General features: G+C 41.4%; 1 protein-coding gene across 1 annotated transcript; it reads left to right on the top strand.

The window, feature by feature from the left end:
* The first annotated feature begins 576 nt into the window (after positions 1-576).
* Positions 577-8,429, top strand: LOC140541898 (uncharacterized). Its single transcript, XM_072664697.1, has 5 exons — positions 577-1,164; positions 2,724-3,203; positions 3,734-3,853; positions 5,333-5,423; positions 5,606-8,429. The coding sequence occupies exons 1-5, from the start codon at positions 1,107-1,109 to the stop codon at positions 5,811-5,813; spliced, it is 957 nt and encodes a 318-aa protein (XP_072520798.1). The 5' UTR covers positions 577-1,106; the 3' UTR covers positions 5,814-8,429.
* Positions 8,430-20,047: the final 11,618 nt, after the last annotated feature.

Raw genomic sequence — 20,047 nt, forward strand, 5'->3', positions numbered from 1 at the left:
CCACTGATGCATGAGTGTGAAGAGAGCCTCTAAACTGGTACAGATTACTCACACATCCACATTACAAACTTGATTCTTGATTCCTGATGCTCTAACCGTTGAGCCACCTCTGAGCCACCTCTGAGCCACCGCTGCCACTTCACATGTTCAATTCCAAATGCCTGCTCAGATCCCATCTTTCTGCCTAGACGGTTCAGGCTTGTGTGGGTAAGCGATCGGGATCTGTCTTTATTGTGATCACAGAACAACCTAAATACAGCCATTGGCACCTTTAAGACCTGCTTATGTGGGACAGAATTGATTATTTACATCATTTTTTTTTTAAATATTAGCATTGATTTGTCTGGGAATCCTAAATAAAGTGAAGAATTCTTGAGTGCTTCCAGTGACATGAGACTTGCTCTATTAAATAGACCCAAACCACTTGCACACACATCACGTCCTTAAGGTGGAACTTCGAGGAGGTCTGTAGGGCGGCTTGCTGCTGTTGTGTCTGCTGGCCGGTAGGCGGCGCTCTGATGCCACAGTCTTTAGCTCAGTGGTGCAGACACACAGTCATACACTGTACTGTACTGACTTCATCTTCAGCTGTTCATCATTTACAGTCTGATCGAGCTTGTATACTAGAAGAATATACTAGCTAGCTACCCCAGCCTGTGCTTTTAGCTAGCTGCCTCCACTGCTGTTTGGGTAGAGAGGCGCATTCCCGGAGCAGCCCTCTCCCTCTCCTTCACTCCCACACGCTGAGGCTACTTTACTGCCCTCCATTATGCCTTCTTAATTAGTATTCTCCACTTACTCGTTGGGCATTTCTGCTTGCCACAAGCCATAAATCGCCTAATCTTCCTCCTTGTTTTTGGTTCAGGATATTTTTAGTGCCTTTTTTTTATATTTTATTTTTAGACCAGTTTTCCTGCTGCAGGAGTTCAGACGAGGTTGGTGCTGGAAAAAAAAAAAAAAAAAAGAAATCTCGACCCAGGTGTTCAGGAGCTCGTTGTTTTTTAAGCTTGACCCTTCACGGTAGATTTAGGGAGAGTTTCCCCCCCTAACGACTGACTGTCCTCACTGACGGGAGCAGGCGAGCTAGCAACGGTCCCCCTGCTGTCATGGAGGGGCGAGGGACGAGCTTCTGCGCTCTCACACTCACTGCACTTCTTCTTCAAGGTAAATGAAAGAGTATTTACTCGTAAATAAATGCAAGTTTGATTAGATAAATGTTTGGGAAGCTAGAAAAAAGACTGGACGTGAACTGCACAAAGTTAGTGCTAGCTAGTGCTAGCTAGCTAGCTGTTAGGGCGGAGGAGGAGGCTGGCAGCCACCTGCCGATATAGCAGAGCAGGTGGAAAGTTTTAAGGCCTGAAATTGATTTAATTGAATATTACTTGGCAGATAGCTCAATTATTAATCCCTTGTCTATTTTCGAAACAGAAATTGAAAAAAAAACACTGATTTCATGGAGATGCTTCTTATCCCAAACAGCTCTAAACGTCCCCATGCTCATAACACGTGGTGAGTTGTGTTATGAGGGGTATATGTGACAGTAGGCTGAGCATGAAGCAGAAGGTGTTTTACTGAGGACAAGTGGAGACCACCTTTCACCTTTCAGGTTATTAGATTCGTCTACCCTGCACCAGGCTCTCATTGCTCCCTGTATCAGGTAATGCTGCACCTGCTATATAAGTATAAACACTGTGCAGGTTTGCTGTTATTTACTGTGATCTTGTCAGTTGCTGCACAATAGCGCAATAGTGCCTCATGCATCTGTAGAAAAGGACCACCATGGGACCTTACAAGAGAGGTACAAGAGAGGAAGACTGGAGATCCCAAATGATCACATTCTTGGTACATCCAGCATCTACCAGTGGTTGGTGTGGTGCAACAGATAACACCACTAGCTGTCAGTAAACTACCCCACCATGTGAGAGACTGGGGTTCGATTCCCGGTCTGGGTGGCTATGCTGCGCTGCACCAATAAGAGTCCTTGAGCAAGACTCCTAACACTACGTTGGCCCACCTCTGTAATACGTGTGACCTTGTAAGTCGCTCTGGATAAGAGCGTCTGCTAAATGCCGTAAATGTAAATGTACCAGCACTGAAACTGGAGTTTGTTGATGTTCTTCTGTTTTTAAAAGGTAAAGGTGCACGTATTTGTCACTGTACAGCGAAATGTGTCCTCTGCATTTAACCCATCTGTGGTAGTGAACACACACACATGCACTAGTGAACTAGGGGCAGAGAGTGCACACACACCCAGAGCGGTGGGCAGCCAACTCCAGCGCCCGGGGAGCAGAGAGGGTACAGGGCCTTGCTCAAGAGAAGCCCGGGAAACGAACCCACAACCCTGTTATCGATAGCCCGGCGCTCTAACCACTGAGCCACCACTGCCCCAAAGTGGGACAGTTTTTGAATGGGAAAGCCCAAACATGAATTTACGGCAGGTCCTGATTTCTGATGGCTGATTTTATTTTGGCAGAATTATCAGCCTTGTTTAAAGATGAAGCTTCACACTTCAGAGCTTGAACAAAAGTAAGAAGCTCAAAACATTAAACTGATGCAATTGGCAAAAAAATAGTCAAACAGGTTATAAATCTATTAAAACCTTAATTAATTGCTTATAACTAAGTTATAAGAGAACTCTATTCTCTCTCAGATAACCTGGATAAGTGGTAGCATTTAGAGGAAAAATAAAATGCTCCAAGACTGCTGTCTTTTTCTCCATTTAGAGGTGTCAGGGTTGAGCTTGAGGAACGATCAGCTGGCAAAGTGTGTGCAGATACAAGAGAGCCAAGGCCACAGCAGCCTCAGCCTGGAGGAGTGCAAACCAGGCTCAGCTGTGCAAGAGTGGCGCTGGAGCTCTGAGAGCCGAACCCTCAGAAACCCCAAGACAGGCAAATGCTTGACCGCCGTCCGGATCCAGGAGCAAGGGATTGTCGGATTGCGAGCCTGCAGACCTGAGGAGGAAGAAGGCCAGGCTTGGAGCTGTTCAAAAAAGGGCTACCTGACCATCCATGGTAAAGGCTTCCACCTTACCACTCGCCATGACTCCTCCAGTGTGTTTCTGTCCGCGGAGCGAGGCAAGAGCAGCAAGTGGAGGACGATGAGCAAGCAGACAGTGTGTGAGCAGGAGGAGGAGGAACCAGAGAGCACACCTCAACCTGAGAAGACAGGACCTAGGATCATTGCCAAAATCCGCCTGTGGCAGCGTAAGAGTCCTTTACCCTGGACTAAACCGGACGGTTCCTCACGTTCTCATCTCTTCTAGCCAATTAATAACATCTCATCCTTTAGTTTCTTAGAGACTTGACGGATCTCAGAATTCTTAACACGGGATAGTGATAATTCACTGGGCGCTAACTTCATGAACCCATCATCAATTTAGCAGTTATTTAGTTTTGTTCACTGATTCATAATTTAGTTTTAACAATTCACTTTTCAATGACTCGCTTTCTTACAGGTCTTTTCTTGGAGTGTCCTTTTACTGTATTCATCATTTTTTTTGACCCATTATGCTGCACACTCCTAGTAGTGGTTGTTTCACGGATGGTGGGTAAAAGGAACCTTCCTAATCTCTGTGTGCCCTATCTGTAGCATGCTATTAATAATATCCACTCAATTTCCAGTACTTCTAAAAACTAAGACCTGTTGTCTTGAAGCATGTATGGAGTAGAAGTTATTGTGTGTGTTAATCGACCATATGCTACAGATGCAGCTAATGAAGATTTCTTTTGTTTAGCTCCAGTAAATCACGGCCTGCCTCCTTTCAAGCCCACCCAGCCAGCTCAAATTTCATCTGCAGTTCCAGAGACGAGTAGCAGCATGGAGGCCTCTCTAAATCAGTTCAGTTTGGAGTATGGTGGGTGTGCCTAACATTCAGATACGTACATGCCGTTAAACTAGGGGCTTATTTTATTAATCTGCAGATTAGTACAGATTTACTGTTCATCGTCAAATGAAGAACATGGATAAGAGCAACAACACGTCACTTCCGCACTGCCTTCCAAACAGCAACATTCCCTTTTTGGCTAATCATATTGTTGCTGCCATATAAAAAAATAGTGTTGCGTCACCATGCCTTGGCATTTCGCTTGTCCAGCAAGAAAACAAACCCTAGTTTACAATTTTCTTTACCTCTACAAAGAGCGAAGGACATCAAAACGAGAAATATTAAACCGTGAGACCCGGTCAGTTAATACGTTTACATCTGTGGTGTCAGTTAATGATGCTAGTCCTAAACGGCAGAACATAAGACATGGTGAAAAGCCAAGTAAATCCCAGGTTAGTGTTAGCCTGTCACAGCTAGATTTTCCTCTGATTTGTTAAAACAACATTATCGTCAGAGTGGGTCTATATGCTGCATTAATTCCATGATAGTAAAACTATATGGATTCGAATCATCATTAATTAAATTAATCAATAAACGTAATTGTTCAGTACAACATAATGGAAAGGGTTGTTCTTCCATTTTGACTGAGGCATACTGAAAGAATACTCCTCTAAATAAGAATGTAGATTGTCTAGCCATAGGTTTTGGACTCCTAATCAGCATTAAATGATTATTTTATGTAACTAAAATGTCAAATAACTAGAAATGTGTCACCCAAAAGGCCATGGGCATTAAGCAAGGACAGAGTATCCCCAGATGTGTTGCTCTCATCCATTGTTGGTCTGTATTTAACTAGATAAAGAAAAGAAAATATCAATGGTGAGGTGTCAGTTAATGCCCACATGAGGGCAGCAGAGGACAGACAATGAGTCTCTGAGCAGTCTACATTTAGAATCATGGATGTTTTCCAGAATGAAGGTTTTCTCAGACAACAAATTCAAGACAGTACAAAGTTCATTCAGTTGTTCAGCTTTTGCACTTCTAAAATACATTGCAGTGTTTTAATTAATCGAGAATGGCTTGGGAAAGCTTAAAATCTAACCACCACATAATTACTTTGGAAAATGATGAGTTTTTAAAGCAGCCTTATGTAGCATTTTTACCCTAAAACAGCAGCTTCAAATATAGATATCTCTAAGTATGTCCAGAAAGCATGTCCTTTAGTGGTGCCTCAAAGTGTGAATCACTGAAAGTAAGTGAAGCATGTGGACAAGCGCAAATCACACTTCCTTACTGTAGGGTTGCCCAGTAGCCAATATACGGTATAAGAGATTGGCTAAGAGACATTCCTAAGTTTGAACCTCAGTTATTCAGCATCACTGTGAAATGCTGCTTTATGAAATACCCCTCTGGACTCTGGACTGCCAAAACCCTTATCCGCAATATTTTAGCCTTCTTAGGACCAACCATTACCCCTCTGGACTCTAACAGATTTATGGTTTCTAACAGGGTTAGGATGGAAGGTGACCATGCTGGTTCTGAGCTCACTTGCTCTCCTCCTTGGAACGGTCATCCTCATCCTTAACGTCTACCAAAACAGGTGCGCCACCTCTCTTTAAAGTATTACCCCCCTTGGTTGGTTGTTTTGTAAAGTCTTGCTTATATAATGCTCCAGTTAGAAGCAGGCCATTGAGAGTGAGTAACTTACTGGACGTTTTGAATTACATGGGGGATTACCACACATGAAGTGCTTCTGAAATACTTTATTGTTCTTGCTGTCAGGAAGAGGAAGACTGTGGTGGTTCTTAAATCGTACTCTTCAAAAGAAACCATCAGTCAGCCTGGATCACCGGTTCCCAGCGAGCGAGCTCCTCTGACCAAACACCCCATGAGACCGCCCAGATCCCCGTCCATTCAGCGTGGGGAGATCCTCGTTGAGTGGAAAGATGGGACGGTCACTCCACTGTTTGACACGTACCTGACTTCCTAAAGCACCAGCTTTCTCCATCCCTGCAACAGAATGTGTGTGTAACGGTATGTTGTATGCCTGGTTCTGCTGTTGAAACCTGACCCATATTCTATCCACTCTGTTTCTCTGGTGTCACTTTGCTGTGGTGGTATGCACAGCATTTTTATTTTTACTTTACTTTTGCACGAGTGGCTGCTCAGTGGAGCGGGTTTGCAGATGATGTCTACACAAGCAGCGGCCACAAAAACTGTAAACAACCACAACTTTAAAACGGCTTTGTTCCACACCCTTTTAGTAGCCACATGAATAGCAGCGGTGCCAGTCGAGACCATGGGACGTTTTTTAGCATGCTCAAATCGATGTCAGTCAGTGTGTGGGTGGGTGTGCGGATGTGTGAATTTCACTGTGATTCCCCAAAGGAGTGGACTGAGCTGGAGAACAAGCACACTGTTTGTGTTTCAGTAAAACCACAAAAAGCTTAGAGAAATGTCTAAGTAATAGAGGAGAGCACTTACAGAGAACATGCTGTTATTTGCGGCTTAGAAACCATTGGAGTCGGGATGCGATTGCACACATTTTCAACACTGCCTGAAAATGTAAACAGCCCAAGACAGAGATAGACCTATCTAGCGTAACTTTGATCGTATGTTTGGGCGGACATGTTTGAGCACGGTTCAAAAAGTACTAAACCGGCTAGGCCAGTCAGAGTTCAACATATAGAGACTTTCGTACCTGCGCTAGTCGCGACCTGCGCCAACATTACATAATTACAAACAAGCTGGTGCCATGAAGGTGGGGTAGCTGCTCTGTTTAGGAGTGAGCCCTGGTATTGACTTGAGTTCATGCATTAGACTGAGACATCCGTGAGAAAGGCACTGCTAATGTAGTTGTAAGGAATTACTGATATTTTAAATAACATTTTCCAATTCCTTCGTTAAGATACAGAATATGTAGTTCATTGTTTGTAGAGAATATATCATCACTGTTATGTGTCCAAAATGTCCTTTAATGGAAGTGAATGTAAAATATTCCAAGTGATTTTGGAGCATTTATATTAGTCCATACATCATAAAAAACAATGTGAAGAACAATATGTAGAAATATATAACTGACTTGAGTACAGGAAGAACACTGAAACACCAACAGGTGCTGGACAAACAGGACACAGGGACATACTTCCATTTGTGCAGAATAAATACAAGATATTAATAATCAAGATATTAATAATGAATAATTGTAATTTTATTACAGATTTGTGTATAAGGCCATAGTTGGTTATAGTTAACTCCGTGTTAGCCAACATAACATATAAAGTTCAAATGTTGTCAACATTTGGTCGCCATGCATCTTTAGAGTCTCCCCAGGCAAGCGAATAGCAGTCAATGTGTCTGGAAGTTTCCTCCAGCATGGAGGAACAGCTAGTTTGATCTGTTTCTGAACACGAAGAGCAGTACAATACTAGCCTGAAAACCTATCGTCACCCATCAAGAAGCAGGTGTTGGCCAAAGCTGGTCCTCCAGGTTTGTAGATTCCAGAATTTAAACTAGCTACTAGCTTCCCTCGCTACAGAGAGCCCCTCCTACTTTTGCTAACGGCTTAATTGTACACCAAGGTAGGTGTGTCTAATAAGGTGGCAATTAAGTACACACACTGTGTTTATAAAAAAAAAAAAAAAGGTGGGGGGGGGGGGGATGCTGCTGTGTTTGACGGACCCACAAAACATACTCTACACCCACAAAACATGCACCACACCCTAAGCTAAGTGGTCCTTTGAGTCGACTGTAAAAAATAGTGGAACCTTTGTTGGTGCTGTGTAGAACCACTTTTTGAAATAACCATATTCAGGAGGTTTTGCTTGCATATGAAGAACCCTTAAATCACGCAAAGAACTATTTATGCAAGTTGTGCTGCAAATTGTCCGCCACTCTATGAAATCTGCTCAGTGGTGGTCCTATGGTGGTCCTTTTCCATTCATGAATGGAACGGAGAGGATCCAACAAATTTTGAAACAACAGGTGAGCTAAGGTCAGTCATTGTACACCCACAGAATGTGTTTATATGGCAAGTGTACCTGATAAAACAGCCCATGAGTATTTCATTTGGTGTTTCTCTTATTTTATACACCCTCCTGTATGTTTAACTGGGACTGACAAATAGTGTTATTATATTTCAATAATTTAATATTTAAAAACTCCTTTATCCAGTCACAGCTTAGCATAACTGAGCTGATAGCACCTGTATGTATTTAGTTAGGATAGCATAACATAACCTCATTCTTCATTTCCTACATGCAAATAGACCTGCTTTATCAACAGACACTGTATATGAGCTGTGCTGTAAGCCATTATCTTCTTCCTCTCCCTTGTTAGACTTGGTATGGTAGACTGGATAGTACAGTACCTGCATTGAGGTGCTGTGGAAACTGGGGACAAGGAAATAAAGGTGTTTAACTTTAAATACATTTAGGATTAAGGATAATTTACTTGTATCAAGTGTGAAGTAACAGATTAACCTTAACAACACGTATGAGATTATTTAATTAATATGATATTAATGTTATATCATTTTATTATTACATTAAAAAGTCTATGCAAAAACAATGGTGTTTTTTCTGTAATTTTTTATTTTATGGATAACCTGAGCTGTTAAATATTATTTTAAACATTTTAATAAAGAAACTTTGACTAATACTTCACAAAAGGTGTGCTGATATTTTGAGCTCTGCTTGGTTTCTGTCTCCCCACACTTGCCGGATCAGACAGCAGCAAGTTGAAACCTGCCACAGCCCTTTCAGAGGGGAATCCGCTGGTTCCCTAGGCTATTACTTATGTTTCCAGAATGCATAACAGTGCTAGAACAGGAGTGAGCCTTATAAATAGAGAAAGCTATGTGTCCCAACAAGGCCACTGCTTTCTATGCAGAATCATGTGGAGGTGTGCGTGAGAGTAAAGCTAACTACAGAAACCTGTTTTGCTGCCACATTTTTCAGTAGTGAGGAGATATAACGCCAAAGATGCCTGCAGATAGTTTCACAACTTAATCCGATTAAACCAAATATGCATAATGGAAAATTCTACATCATAGCATGTGACTAGTAAGACCTTTAGTCTACTTAAGTATTTACACCGAAATCCACCTGCCTGTAATTTTGTAGGTCCTTCTCATGCTCCCAGAACAGCTTTGACCTGACAAAGCATGACCTTCATAAGACATAACCAGCATTCATTTAGTAATTTAGTAATTACATCAAGTAATTTGTGCTACAGTAGGCTAACCTTAAGTAGGCTCCTCAAGCTCATTAATGAGCTCACCAGTTCACATATTGTTCTTCCCTGGACCACTTTTGGTAAGGACTAACAAATGCATACTTGGGAACCCCCACAAGACCTGCCTTATGTTCTGATCGAGTCGTCTAGCCATCACAGTTTGTCCTTCTTCCAACACTTCAACCTCAAGAACTGACTGTTCCCTTGCTGCCTAACATGTGTATCCCACCCCTTGACAGGCGCCACTGTAACAAGATAATCAATGTGCTTCATCAGTCAAATTCTTCTAAAATTAGTTTAATTAGCATATTAGTTTCATTTTCTTAAATTAGTTGTTGAGAAAAGTCAGAACAAAAAGTCTACATCAGATTCATGTGGAGTTTTTAACCACAGAATTCTTCACAGCTCTGCTCTTATTATGATGGATCCCATCATCCTCGTAAATTGAACAAATCCCAAATAAGAGAACAACGGTGAATGTCAGAATGTCAGTAAATTCTTTTTAAGCACGGTTGGTGAATAAGGCCCAACATTTCTCACTTTAATTCACTTCATGCCAATGGTTTTAATGTTATGGCTGAGTTGTGTATGTAGTAATATTTAAAATTATTTAAACATTTTAACAGTCATAATGAATTTTACATGGGGCACTCGTTTTATAGGAGAATTGTCCTGCCTGTTTTTGTTGTGCCTTTTAAGACTGAGAATGTTATTTGTCTTCTCTGATTAGCTTTCCTTTCTCACAGATGTATGAGCAAGTGCTACTTTAATAGAAAACAAAACAAAGCAAACAGGATACCAAAACATAAAACTAATTAAAGAAACAACCTGGAAACAAACAAGCAAGCGGCCATTATAGATGCACATGCACAAGACCAGACTGAAACGAAGGATATATATATATATATATAGGGAATATAGGGAATAATATAAGGAATATATATATAGACTAACAAGTTACACCTGGGGAAGATAATGAGAGGGCAGGCCTAGAAAGGAGGCACATGTGGGAACACTAATGACAAGGCGGGGCTAGAGCAGAGACAAGGGAGAAGACAAAGCCATGTACAAGAGCACATTGGGGAAAACCCAACCAAAGTGACAGAAGGAAAAGAGACAAGAGAGACAGAGCAGAGGGGCACCCTGTATCGTGCCTCGTAAACAAGCAGTCCAGAATAAAGGTACAGTCAAACAAACTTGAACTGAAATGGTACAACAAGAAAAAGCATTGGTACCTCAAAAACACTAACCACCTGCATTACTTATTACATAGCAATAGTATAAGTAGAGTATAGTATAGTAGGGTATTATTAGACCTCTTAAGGTTAATGTACTGCATCAGATTTTGAATAAAAATAGTGAAAATAACCATCGAAAGAGTTTTTGGCAGCAGATTCTAAGATATGTCACTATTGGTGCACTTTGTGGCAAAATACTGAGATACAGGTGCTGTATTGTGAAAATGTCTATCCTGAAAGATTTACCCACACCTAAATTCTGAAAACCTTTGGAAGCCGTTTGCTTCCTGCATCCAGACAGCACAGTGCATTTGTAAATATCTGCAGGATTAAATTGCTGAGTTGTAAACAGTCGAGCTGAGTGATATGATACGAGATGGAATTTACTGATATGACACACTAGGTTCCTTCTGGGCCACAGTTCTGCAGAACTAGCATTTCCCTTCATTTAATGCTCTGAATTTAATGCATGAAGCTCTTACTCATTAGCTGATGACTTGAATGAGGTGTGTTTAATGAAGCTGACGGCTGAGGCTTGCAAGGACTAGAATCTAACATGTTACGTTGGTTGAAATGGTTCTGAATTCACACTAGTGTATAGTTAATATCAAGACTCCTGGTTTCTATCACCATGATTTCTCTGTAATGGACCCTTTACATTTTTTGCATTCCTATGATTATTATAAATTAAGCAGAATGCTTGAAAATGTGAAATTCACTTTTAACTGAATCAAAGAATGTTTTACAATATGTGTCTGATTTTCTGGACTTGTACTAGGCCTAGTCTTGGACTAAGTTGGATTACTAAAGTGATTCAGAATTTGAAGTCCTCTTTTATCCTGGCCTTAAGCATTATCTAGGTGGCTGGGTCATTTTAATTGCACGTCCACCAATGAATAAAGTGGTACTGAGAGAAGGCCGGGGCGTTAAACTTCTGTGCCGTATGCTAGTCCACCATGACGTGACTGGGTTGCAAAACGGAACTGTAACTGCAGCGTAAATCAATCTGCTGTGACAGTTATCCTTACCCTAAGGCACTCCTTGGCAAGTTTTTAAATATGTTCGTACAGTAAGTATAAACAACATTGCACACAAATGACCCCAAGCAACCCAGGGGGAAATGCTGCTAGCAGCCAGCTAATCTTTCAACTACTTCTAGGGCTCTAAACTCAGTGAGATCAGATTGTAATGTACGAACCTAAATGCAGATGTGCCGTCCTTCACGGTTATCTGTTCAGATAAGAGGACGTCTCCACCCAAGGATGTCTCCACCCAAGTACTCGTGCTAGTTGGGGCCCCTGTCTTATTAGCGGCACTTCGTTCCGGAGGCATGTCTGCTTCTTGTTTGCCTGGTAGGTATTAACGCGTTTTGCAGAGCAACCCAGGTTGTGGCTTCCAGGAGCTTTTCTTGTTATTACATTCTGTAGAAGCCCAGCAGAAAGCGAAATGGCAACTGTTCAAAGAACCTTACTTTCAGTTGCCATTTGATGATTTATTTGGACCAGAACATCTGATAATTTTTTTTCCCTTCAATTAAGCCTATGCTCCAACAAAAGTGCAGCAGGGAGATGTGACCACAGTTAAAGCCCAAGTGAGTTCAGGAAATTGTTTGTTTTAAAACAATACCATTTTGAGGATCCGGAGAAAGAGGGTCGTAATTGACTGAGCACGTGTTTTTTCAAATCAGCAGGGAGCTGAGAGGAAGTGGTTTTATTAAAAAAAAAAAAGGTCACCCTTACGCCCTTACGCCCTATGTTCTGTGCATAGAACATTGTGATATTAACAGTCCATATTTTGTCTTCCTTGTATCATCCAGAACGCTTAAAGCTTTGAAATCCTACAGAAACCTGAAAGTCCCAGGGTGCTCAATAATGCTTAGCACTCAAACTGCTTTTAGCTCTAGAAAGCATGAACATTTTAAATAACCAATAGGATGAGCTTTCCTTAGCCCCCAAATAGAAAGCAGCAAAGCGGCCACAAGAACATCTCTGGCCGGTAGGTGAGAAATAAAAATAAATCACACCATCTGTCAAACATGGTGGAGGCAGGTGAGCTCACTGAGCAGCTTTTCACTGACTGAAGACTAAACTGACCCACAAACAACTAAAACTGATGGTGGATGCAGTACAAGCTAAACCAGAGTCAGCATTTGGTGATCGGCATGGGTTCCAGGCTTTAGGCAGTCATTGACTACAACTTTGGGCAGGTTTACATGTGTGCCATATTCCTTCCATTTCTGATGGATTTAACTGAACAGGTTGTATGAAGTGTTCTTTTGTCTTCTTAGTGTATTTGCAGTGTATTTGCTTCTTAGTGTATTTGCAAAAAAAAAAAAAAAAAAAAAAAAAATATACAGTGGGGAAAAAAAGTATTTAGTCAGTCACCAATTGTGTAAGTTCTCCCACGTACAAAGATGAGAGAGGCCTGTAATTGACATCATAGGTAGACCTCAACTATGAGAGACAAAATGAGAAAAAAAAATTCTGAAAATCACATTGTCTGATTTTTAAAGAATTTATTTGCAAATAATGGTGGAAAATAAGTATTTGGTCACCTACAAACAAGCAAGATTTCTGGCTGTCACAGACCTGTAACTTCTTTAAGAGGCTTCTCTGTCCTCTCATTACCTGTATTAATGGCACCTGTTTGAACTCGTTAACAGTATAAAAGACACCTGCCCACAACCTCAAACAGTCACACTCCAAACTCCACTATGGTGAAGACCAAAGAGCTGTCGAAGGACACCAGAAACAAAATTGTAGACCTGCACCAGGCTGGGAAGACTGAATCTGCAATAGGCAAGCAGCTTGGAGTGAAGAAATCTACTGTGGGAGCAATAATCAGAAAATGGGAGACCTACAAGACCACTGCTAATCTCCCTCGATCAGGGGCTCCACGCAAGATCTCAGCCCATGGGGTCAAAATGATCACAAGAACGCTGAGCAAAAATCCCAGAACCACACGGGGGGACCTAGTGAATGACCTGCAGAAAGCTGGGACCAACGTTACAAAGGCTAGAATCAGTAACACAGTACGCCGCCAGGGACTCAGATCTTGCAGTGCCAGACGTGTTCCCCTGCTTAAGCCAGTACATATCCAGGCGCGTCTGAAGTTTGCTAGAGAGCATTTGGATGTTCTGGAAGAGTATTGGGAGAATGTCTTATGGTCAGATGAAACCAAAGTAGAACTGTTTGGTACAAACACAACTCGTTGTGTTTGGAGGAGAGTGAAAGCTGAGTTGCATCCAAAGAACACCATACCAACTGTGAAGCATGGGGGTGGCAACATCATGCTTTGGGACTAGGACGACTGGTCCGTGTACATGAAAGAATGAATGGGGCCATGTATTGTGAGATTTTGAGTGCAAACCTCCTTCCATCAGCAAGGGCATTGAAGATGAAACGTGGCTGGGTCTTTCAGCATGACAATGATCCCAAGCACACTGCCAGGGCAACAAAGGAGTGGCTTCGTCAGAAGCATTTCAAGATCCTGGAGTGGCCTAGCCAGTCTCCAGATCTCAACCCCATAGAAAACCTTTGGAGGGAGTTGAAAGTCTGTGTTGCCCGCCGACAGCCCCAAAACATCACTGCTCTAGAGGAGATCTGCATGGAGGAATGGGCCAACATACCAGCAACGGTGTGTGCCAACCTTGTGAAGACTTACAGAAAACGTTTGACCTCTGTCACTGCCAACAAAGGATATATAAAGTATTGAGATGAACTTTTGTTATTAACCAAATACTTATTTTCCACCATTATTTGCAAATAAATTCTTTAAAAATAAATTCTTTTTTCATTTGGTCTCTCATAGTTGAGGTCTACCTATGATGTCAATTACAGGCCTCTTTAATCTTTTTAAGTGGGAGAACTTGCACAATTGGTGCATATATATACCATGATTCCATTAATAATAGCAATAAAAGGGGAAAAATCCAAGAGTAAATACTTTTTATTGGCACTGTACGCTTGAGCCTGTGAAAATGGAAAGACTGTAAAAGATGGCTGTAAATCCTAAACAGTTTATGTAATATTTCTGTTAAACCATTTAAATTAAAGCAGAAAATCTGCACTTCAATCACAAAATGTGTCCATATATTGCTTCAAGAAAAGCACAGACATAAACCATATTTGGGCAGGATAAGTTTTACATGGGGAGGTGGAGTAATGTATTTTCACTACAGGGCGTCTGTAAAGTGTATGACTGATTTGCACAGGATAAGCAATTTTGGCATAAATGACTAGGATGGGCATGGCTACTCAATTTGCACACAGCCGTCACTCCAAAGAAACTATCATAGACAACATTATAACCCACTTACAGTAATAATGAAACTTCAATGTGAAAATTAGCAGCTACATGTTCATAACACATATGTAGGCTATAGATTACGCTACACAATGACTTGCATAGAGCGTTCAGTGGCCTTGGATTTGAGTTTTGCCACAGGCTTTTTTGACCTGAGGTATCTGTGCCATGCACGATTCAACAAAATGCCTCCTCAAGCTCTTTCATACTGCCAAAATCTCCTTTTTCCCTGAATATACTGAAGATAAAAAGTGGTGAAATCTTTACTGATGCAGGAGCGTGCAGTCTGTCAAAATTACTGATGTGGCGCATTCAGACAGGACTAAAATCACTGAGAAACTCTGGTAATAATTACATTACCCTACCTTCACATTTAAAACTAATCCCATTTGAATAAGGCTTCACTGTAATGCTGGAGACAGAACACTATAAGCTACACAGTCCTGCCATCATTTATCTGAGTCTATCTGCTGTGTAACCAGGCTTCATTTCTAATTCTCTGATTTAATTCTCTTTTCTATGCAGATCTAAGCAACCTAGTTATCTGATAAGGAAATGGGCCCCTCTCCACCCAAATGTAGCTTACATTGTTCTGCCTCCACCATTAGAGTAGCACAAACAAATTTTTCAACAGCTAGTCAAGAAGTTTTGAGGATGTTTTGCTAATGACACCCATGAGAAAAGGAAGGGTGACTGAGGGTTTCTGACAGACTGTCATTTTAGAAGTTACCAGCCTCTTTTGGAAGGTAATGGAAAAAATCCAGAGAATTTCTGCCTAAAAAAAATCCAGTACCCACCTGGGGACAAAATGATGAAAAGGGTTTTACAGCCTGGCATCCATGCCTTTGGAAACCTCTCCTTAGACGTAACCTCAGCACATATTTCTAGAGTTCTAGTCTTTCACATATGGACAGCATATGGCTGACCAACTCCCTCTAGGTGTCCGGGCCTAGAAAAGTCTTCACATAAGAGTTTACTACCGGAGGACGTCCCACTAAAACACCTTTTATGGAGCAAAGCAGGAAACAACACAGAATTGATTAAAAGCTGGGTAATCACAAGCTTTAGAAGTGCTTTCTGCAACTCCAGCAGAGGAGCACATCATGACACCTCCTGATGCCAGACAGAGCACATCTGTTTGAGAGTCCAAAAGAATGAGGCTCTGGATCAAGATAACTCGATTCAGTTAAGGCTGTTACGGGAAAGAAATATAAAAGTCATAAATCGAACGCTTTTGACCTATGTACAACCTTGGAGGTAAATATTACAAGGCAATACAATGCAGCCGTTTAGGCTGAGCACCATAAAGAGGTAAGACCCCGCCAAGTGTGAAAAAGAGAGCAAAAACCTAAGGAGGAGAAGGCCAAATTTTAGACTCAGGCCAATTGTCTGTGCATTTGCTGTACAGAAAATGCCTCAACAGTATTGCACAAAAATCTGATTCTAAACTGCTTTTATTATTATTATTTTTTTAATATTTCAGATGGCAGATATAAGGAAGATAAAAGTCATTGTCTCAAGGCAGCTTTAAAGAAATCCAATAAAAGGACAGGCGATTAACACAACATAAAAACCTACCTCTCCCTGGTGAGCAAGCCAAAGGTGACTTCCTCAGAGCTGGAGGAAGAGAGGGGGCCTGACCCATCCTCCTCTGGTCAGAACTATTCATAAATTATTGATAAAAAGACACTGTACCTCCAAAATGTAAAAAAAAACCCCAAAAAAACCAAAAAAACAAAGATACAGAACAGTAACTCCTAACAACATGTAAGACCTGGTAAGCCACTGCAACTGCCCAATTTAGATAAAGTAGCTTTCATATTTGAGAGAGAGGAGAAAATCCAGCTCTACTCTCACTTCAGATCTGAAAAACCCACAGAGAAGACAACTCAATGCTATGGGTTTAAAAGGATATGGAGGTGATGAAAGAGCTCTTACTGTTTAGGATTACTTGGACAGAGAGAATGCTCTGACTTCAAGACTGACGTTTGGAGGTGCTGAAAAACTGGAATCAAGTCGCCTAAAGGAAGCTGTAATAAAGGTAAAGGATGAACACACTAAATACAAAGGATTAGCATCCCAGTATTAACAATGCTCATTAGACTTACAATTGTTAGTTTGTCCAAATACTTTTGAGCCTGTGAAAATGGAGGGACTATGTAAAAATGTCTGTAATTCCTAAACAGTTGATGCGATATTTTAGTTATATCCCTTTAATTGAAGTTAAGTTAATTGAAGTCTGCTCCTAAAGGCTTCATTTCAAATTCATTGTAGTGGTGTGCAGAAGTAATGTTTCCACTGGTGAGCATCCGTAAACTGCCATCCTCAGCACTCCACAGATGTTCCATGGCTTTGGCTGGGACACTGAAAGACATTCAAAGACTTGCTCTGAGGCCTCTTCAGTGCTGATCTGGCTGTATGCTTCCGATCACTGTTGTGTTGAAAGGAGAACTGTCACCCCAGGCTGTGTTTACCTCCATATAGACTTTCCTAAAGGATGTTCCTGTATTTGGCTGCATGCAGCTGTTCCTCAGTTCTTACCAGTCTTTCTGTCCCAGCCACTGAGAATCACCCCCAACAGCATGGTGCTGTCACCACCATGTTTCACTATAGGTATAGTGCAGTGTCTATTTTTCGGCATGCTTGCTTTTCTGCCCAAAGAGTTTAATTTCCATCTGATCAGACCAGAAAATCTCCTTTCATGTTATCAGTTTACCACTTTACATGGAGTTTGGCAAAGCCCAAAAGAACAGCCACAGGCCTTTTACTCAGCAATGCAAACCAAGGTCCTTTTTGTCTATGCCCAATTTGGCCAGATAACCAACTTTATCAATGTTCAAGGTAGTGCCAAGCTTTAACATTTCAAAATTATAGAGGTCAGTGTGGTCCTGGGGACACTAGAAACTAAAATATTGCTTTATGTCCTCGCCTAATCCAAGCCTAGTGACAATCTGTTCCTTGGACTTCATGGCTTTGTTTTGTCCCGACAATACAGTGCAAATTGTGGGCCCTTATTGACTCAAGTGTATGCCTTTCACAATTTTGTCCATGCAATTTCATTTGCAAAAGGTGAACACAAACCAAACAAATTATTAGGAAGACACCTACTCACCTACTCAAAATCACACAAATATGCGCTGCATAAAAATCAGCTTCAGATAACGTTCACATCAACCATCAGATGACTGGGTATGATTTTGGTTGTAACATGATTGTTGAGTATTTCTGCAGTGAGCCGCAGTTCATGTTTACATTTACATTTATGGCATTTAGCAGACGCTCTTATCCAGAGCAACTTACAAGGTTACTCGTATTACAGAGGTGGGCCAATGTAGTGTTAGGAGTCTTGCCCAGGGACTCTTATTGGTGTAGCGCAGCATGGTCACCCAGACCGGGAATCGAACCCTGGTCTCCTAGATGGTGTTGTTGTAACACAATGGCAGGTGGTGGTGTTATCTGTTGCGCAACACCAACCACAACCACCATGTTGGTAAGAGAGGTCAATAGAGAGTGGCCAGACTGGTTGGAGGTGACAGAAAGACTACAGGAACTCCGATAACCACTTTGTCAACATGGAAAAGAACCTTAAAGAAGGTTCCTACATCCTGTGTAATCCTTGCCATGGAAAATTAAGGCTGTTTTAAGAACAAACAGAGACCCTGCCTGATATTAGTCTTCCTAAGAAATTGCTGGGTGAGTGTATGTTTACCCTAGACTGCTTTAGTTCTATAACTGATGAAGATCATGATAACCCTGATAGTTGGTTCTCTTAGAAAGCAACAGCCTAGTCTAGACCAGAGCCAGTCTAGCTACTTCTACTTCCTATTTTCACTCACTGAAGCTCTCTTCGGATAGAATTACCTTTACATGGGGAGGTCAGGTAATGTCTTAATACCAGAGTCATTTTAGTCCTATCTGAATGTTAGACACATTAGATTGCTTCACATACACAGTAAGCTTATCCCTTGGAACCAAGATGCCCTCTGTCTTTGCTCTTGGACAGAAAAATGAGGGCCATGGAATTGCACATATTTGTATTTTTGACATTGGGGTTTTGAAAGTCGCATCAGTTTAGGTTACCAGCTACAGCTCAGTGTTATACTACCTTAATATATTTTTCATTTGGTGTTTGATATATTTAGCCAACAGAATGCTGCTGTTTATGAATTGCCTCCATTTGTTATGATATTTGCTTCAACTAAATTAAAGTACTAAATTACAGTAATCTTCAGGATACTGTTTTTTTCAGTCCTCTGTCTGCCGACCTGTGTCGGAATACATTTTAATGCAACACATCCAACCCTGGATGCAAGTGGATCGGTTGGTAGACCCATAGACTGTAATCCAAAACCTCCCTGAAGTCTATTGTAAATTCCCTTAACCTTGCTACTTTCTTGGTAGTTCTGGCATTCAAATTTCTTTACCATTCCCAGTATTCTCAAAAATACCAGTGCTTGGATTCCACATCCCAAAAAGGACAATTGCATTCTCCTGGGATTTGCTTGGTTTGCACGACAGTGGCGTGAAAGTTTTTTGGTTCGATACTAAATAACATAGAGCCTGCTACATGTTTACTCAAGCCCTTGACTGACCTTTCATAACAGCACTTTTTATTATGGCTCAGGATCACTTACACAACAGCAGAATGCACGCATGCTCCCAAAATAACCTGGATCTTCACACCACATTTTAGTTGATATATCTCGCATTTCCAGAGTCTTACTTAAGATAAAGTTAAGGCGAAACACATGTCCAAAGGCATCCATACAGGTGGCAAGGCATGAAGACTGAAGGCCGAGGGCTGGATATACCAAAGCCCTCTGAGCATGTTAGATAACAAACCGAGCTTTATTATAGAAGCAGTAACCCTGTGAGATTGTTCCCCCTCATATCTAACTGAAACCTAGCTTCTGTGCTGGACATAGAGTGTCTCTGAAAAGCACAGACAAAGAAGTAGTGGCATGGGAGTCAAGTACCCTAACCAGATAAAGCATTGTGGAGCGGCAGTTTGTAAGTGAGAGGACTAAATGATGGCGCTGATAGAGATGATCAGGGGCGCAGTATGAGGGGCTATTTTAAGGGCCTTTGACCAACACAGGTCCTAAAAATGTATTAATTAAGCTTTGGAAGAGTTGTTAAAGTTGTAGGGCCCAGTGTTATTTCTTTACACGGGGCAAAAAATCTTTGGCAAAGTCAGAAAAGGCCAGCACCAGGAGAGAGCCTCTCCTGCAAAGTCATGTAGGAATCATGGGGACACAACCTTAGTTAGGTTGTTTACATTTTCTTATCTACTTCAAGAGATACACCTAATGGACAAAAGTATTGGGACACTTGCTCATTAATTGTTTATTCTGAAATCAAGTGTTTAATATCCAACTAAGGATGTGCCCCCATGCTCCCTACATGACTTTGCAGGATAAGTGAACAGTTTATCCTGCCTTTGTTG

The sequence above is a fragment of the Salminus brasiliensis genome, chromosome 20 (genome assembly GCF_030463535.1).
Source record: "Salminus brasiliensis chromosome 20, fSalBra1.hap2, whole genome shotgun sequence".
Taxonomy (NCBI): domain Eukaryota; kingdom Metazoa; phylum Chordata; class Actinopteri; order Characiformes; family Bryconidae; genus Salminus; species Salminus brasiliensis.